Source organism: Etheostoma cragini, chromosome 11 (genome assembly GCF_013103735.1).
Source record: "Etheostoma cragini isolate CJK2018 chromosome 11, CSU_Ecrag_1.0, whole genome shotgun sequence".
Lineage (NCBI taxonomy): Eukaryota > Metazoa > Chordata > Actinopteri > Perciformes > Percidae > Etheostoma > Etheostoma cragini.
The window spans coordinates 5450518-5455668 of NC_048417.1; the positions used below are offsets into that span (position 1 = coordinate 5450518).

At 42.2% G+C, this 5151-nt stretch overlaps 1 protein-coding gene across 1 annotated transcript; it reads left to right on the forward strand.

Moving 5' to 3' along the window:
• The first annotated feature begins 3785 nt into the window (after nucleotides 1–3785).
• LOC117953192 (trace amine-associated receptor 13c-like) lies at nucleotides 3786–4900 on the forward strand. The gene is made up of 2 exons (XM_034886012.1): nucleotides 3786–3958; nucleotides 4084–4900. Exons 1-2 carry the CDS (start codon nucleotides 3786–3788, stop codon nucleotides 4895–4897), a joined length of 987 nt encoding a protein of 328 aa, XP_034741903.1. The 3' UTR covers nucleotides 4898–4900.
• The last annotated feature ends 251 nt before the right edge of the window (nucleotides 4901–5151 follow it).

The window sequence follows — 5151 nt, forward strand, 5'->3', positions numbered from 1 at the left end:
ATAGTGTTGATTATAATATAGGTAATTATAGAGAAAGTTTGTTGGTAGTCCTTGTCTACTAAAGTCCTAGTTTAATAACAATAACAAAGACATGCCTCTAGGGGAACCATCATGTTTTCATTGTGGAGTGGTTTGTGTCCCACTGTAACTGACTGCTGTGTGGTCGGGAGCCTGGTGCTCCTGGTAGGGTCTTCAATGGCAAAGTGATCTCAGGCAGGGGGCCAGACTAAGAATGTTTCAAAAATAGCTCACCCAGTAAGAGCTTTTGCCCATGTTGGTTAAGTCCTGCGTGTCATCCCCCCATCTCACTCCCCCTTTCATGTCTATCAACTGTTGTTACTGTGTAATAAAGGGAAAAGCCCCAAAAATATTTAGTTATATTAGTTCAAATATAGTTTGAAAAAGACTTTATGAATAAACGAGGAAGAGGAGTAATGACCCTGCCTGGAGGAAGCCTGGGGCCCCTATCTGGGCCAAGCCTAGATAGATAAATAGTTTATTGTCATTGCCTATCTTTACACAACAAAATAAAGATGACATGAATCACTCACGTAGCAGCATAAAGATAGAAGGATAAAAAGTGACAGTGTCAGCAACAATAATTAGATAAATACAGTGTATAAAAAGTATTAAAATCAGAATGAGAAAACCAGTGTATTTTCAAAAACAGTAAAGTTAAAGTCTAACTTAGGTTATTCCGTCAACTTTTCCACCGTGAAGCAGCTCCTTTATGGCCCTGGGAAAAAGTAGTTTGTCATGCGGTTTGTCTGCGTCCTGATGACCCTACGCCTGCCTAAGGGTAGAGTGTCAAAAAGGACGTGACCAGGGGTGTGTCCTCTCCATGTATCACAAGACTGTTTAGGCTTTTGTTTTTACGTTTCCTAAAGTCAATTGTGATTTCTTTACATTTTCTTTGTGTTGAGGGTAACTTTGTTTGTGCTGCACCATGACACCAGTGATTTGACCTCCTCCCTGTCGGAGGTCTCCTCTTTGTTGGTTACTAGTCCCACCACGGCTGTGTCATCTTAATTTTAACAAGCTTGTGTCATGAAGAGTCATGGGAGTCGTCTGTGAATAGCAACAGTCATCTGTGAATAGTGAGTAGAGGAGTGGACAGAGAACACAGACTTGGGGAGTGCCAGTGTTAAGGATGGTGCGGGAGGAGGTAGATTTCCAAGTCTAAACTACTGGAGACTGCCGGTGAGAACTTTCTTAATCCAATTACAGGTGAAAGGTGAGAGTCTAGGCCAAGTGACAGCAGTTTGTTGGAACTCATGGTGTTAAAAGCTGAACTGAAGTAAAGAAAAGCATCCTGACATAGGTGTTGGGGTTCTCCAGGTGAGTGAGGCCAGGGTAAAATGCAAGTGACGTGGCGTAATCGGTACATCTGTTGGCTCTGTAGGCAAATTGATGCTGTTCATTATCAATCTCTCAAGACATTTAATTATGACGGGTCTTAATGCTAATGGTCTGCATTCATTCAGACATGTAACAGTTGACTGTTTTGGAACAGGAATGATGGTAGCAGTCTTTAAGCAGGTAGGAACTGTGGCCTTCTTCAGTGACCTGTTGAATATGTCAGTCCAAACAGCTGCAAACTGGTGGGCCCATACCTTTACTGGACGTCCTGGCACCCTGTATGGTCTAGGTGCCTTCCGGATGTTAATGTTCTGCAAAGCCCTCTTGGCCTGGTGCAGCTATAGTGCGATTGGTTGCTAGTCCCCTTCAGTACTGAAGATGGTCTGTCCTGCACTGGCTCCTTCCTCAAAGTGGGCGAAGAAGAGATTCAGCTGGTCAGGGAGGGAAGGGTCAACAGAAGAGGATGGGCCATGGTTTGCTGTAATGTTTGTTTTTGTCCTGATTCCTTGCCACATGCTGCGGTAGTTGTTTTCTTTAAAAGTGCTGTTCAATGTCTAACCAATACAGCACATGCTGTCACTAAATGGTTAACTAGTCAAGTATGAAATTACATGATATCATTTGAGGCCGTGCTAGCTTTGTTTTTACGTCAGTCGTTAGGGATTCTCCATTGTATCAAGTTGCATCAGAAAAAAGGTCTAGTTGTTTGGCGAAATTGATCAAAAAACAGTAATATATCTAGTCAAATCTAATCAGGAGTTGTGTGGAGAAGATAACCTTTTACTAGTCCCCCGAGGACTGCATTGTGGGAGATGCTTTTCTGTTATTCTTCCCAGAGTTTCTGTTGTCTCAACGTGCTCATGAGCTTACCATATTGCTAGCGAACACGAGGTGATGCTATCAGTAAACATGTTAGGTTTTAAAACTCATGCTATTATAGCAAAGCCAATCGGAGTGTTGTAATTATATCGCACTTAGCTCATAATGTGTGAATTTTGTATTTTGCCAAACTGAGCAGGTAACAGATAAGGAACATTTATTGTGAATAGTGTGCTGCTCAGGGATTGTAATAACCTTCTAGTTGTTCTGTTTCAAAAAAGTAAAGTCTCCTTGTGAGTCTTGTCAATTACTGCTCAGAGCCCAGGTAATAGATATCCAGCTATTTCAGGTTAGAGGGGCTACAAATGCGTAGCTTGTAATTTGGCTTTGCAGCAGTGATCCCCTTCTCAGGTAAGCACAGATTTTTCTTCGGGCCTCCCGGTCCCCAGATTGCAGAGCAGCATCCCTGGCTTTCAGAAGAGTGTATACATTTCTGTTGAACCAGTGCTTCTGGTTAGAGATCAGTTTGACATGTTTAGTTTGGGTGGTGTTATCAATACAGAACTTAATGTATGACAGTACTGTGGTTGTGTATTGCTCAATGTCTGCATGGTCAAAGAGCTCCCACATAGTATCCTCAAAGCAGTCCTGTAGCGCAGATTCTGTTTCCTCAGTCCAGATTCACACATAGATTTGGCATTTATGTTTGGTTGCCAACAGGTCTGCATTAAGGTCAGAACCAAGGTGCTTCTGGAAAACAATCTGCTACTTCAGAAGGGGAACCATCCAAGCCATGTACAGTAAGGATGGGACGCTGTTGACCTCAAGTGAGAAGGTGATTGAGTGGTGGAAAGAGCCCTTTAAAGAACTCCTAAAGGAAACAAACGCACACTTAATGGTAGAGACAGAGTAGTCAATTTCCCTGCTGGAAGTCACTGAGATAGTCAAACAGCTCCACAGCGGCATACCGCCGGAGATTGATAAGGTCCTTCCAGAAATGCTGAAAGCTTTGAGTGTGAAGAGGCTGTCTTGACACACGCCTCTTCAACATTGCTCGGAAGTCTGGGTCAGTGCCCAAAGAGTGATAGACCGGGGTGGTGGTTTCCATAACTACCACCCAAATCTGCCTCCTCATTAGAAACTTGTCGGACTTACACCTTTTCATGGACACTAGAGAGCGCTGCCACTGTAAACACAAATATGTCTCTTATTTTGTCTTTTGACCACTGTGAACGTTTTTACTCTATCTTGTTTACCATGCTTTGTGGGTGTGACATTATGCAATGTCATGTCCAAGGTCCCCCCGGCTAACTTTAGGGTTCCCCCACATGCAGAATTTCCCTTTATTCCCAGTATATGACTGCAGTCAGAGAAGTGATTTCAGTCCCACAGGAATACTGGGTTCAGCAGAGTGATGAAGATTAAAATGGAGAGCATGACTTGAAGAGGTGAGGGTGGGATGAGTGATGTCTTTCTCAGCTGCAAATGAAAACAATGCAGCAGAAGACAGGGGAGGGAGGGCAGCTATAACTTGGCTGTATTAAAGAGAGCTGTGCTCAGAGAGTTGACAGAGCTATAGTCCGCAATCTCTATTTCTGTCCTTGATGATGGAGATCCTGGAAGAAGTTGAACTCTGCTTCCCGCAACTCATCAATGCCTCCTGCAAGAAGCAAACGCATACTCACTTTGAGTTCATACTGTCTTACATTACACTTTCCTCCATAACTGTGATCACCACAAGTCTCAACCTGCTGGTCATCATCTCCATCTCCCACTTCAAGTATGGGAGACAATGTTCTCTAACAAAATGTTAGATATGTTAGAATTTGGTGGAAGATAGTGTCATGTTAATTATTGTGTCCTATACATATAACAAATCATATTGTTGCTGTTCTTCCTCTCCAGGCAGCTCTACACCCCCTCCAACCTCCTCCTCCTCTCTCTGGCTGTCTCAGATTTCTTCGTGGGCCTCCTCATTTTCTTTCAAATTATACTCATAGACGGCTGCTGGTTCCTCGGTGACATCATGTGTACTCTGTATTATCTTTTGGACTATACCATTACTTCTGCATCAGTAGGAAGCATGGTGCTTATATCTATTGACCGCTATGTGGCTATTTGTGATCCTATGCATTACTCTACTAAAGTCACAGAAAAACGAGTTCAAGTCTGTGTTTGTCTGTGTTGGATATGTTCTGTAATCTTTGAAATGCTGGTGCTAAGTGATAACTTCAAACAACCAGGCAGGTATAACTCCTGCTATGGGGAGTGTGTGGTTGTCAATAATTATTTTGCAGGACTTGTTGATCTAGTTGTATCCTTTATTGGTCCTGTAACTGTCATCATAGTTCTGTATATGAGAGTGTTTGTGGTGGCTGTGTCTCAGGCTCGTGCCATGCGGTCTCATACTGCATCTGTCACACTTCAGGGTTCAGTGAAAGTAACTGCTAAGAAATCTGAAATGAAAGCAGCCAGGACTCTCGGTGTTGTTGTTGTTGTGTTTCTAATATGTTTCTCCCCATATTACTGTGTTGCTCTTCCAGGCGATAACTTGCTCAATGCTTCATCCAATGCATTTGTGTTGTGTCTTTTCTATTTTCACTCCTGTTTAAACCCTCTGATCTATGCCCTTTTTTACCCCTGGTTCAGAAAATGTATTAAACTCATTGTAACGCTTCAGATACTGCAGCCTGGCTCCAGTAAGACTAACATACTATAGAGAGAGAGAGAGAGCGTGGACTTAAAATACTTACAACAATGAACTTGTTCATATTGCAAAAAATACAGGTCTGCGAAAAGTAAAAAAACATTCTAATTATGTTAATTTACGTCAATTGCATACACTGTGTCACATAAACCTGTGGAACTAGTGAGCATTTAAAGACATATTTGCTGTCAAATCTACTCTCTGCTGTATATTGTTGGTTTAAAATTTGGCATATTCATACTGTATATATATATATATATATATAT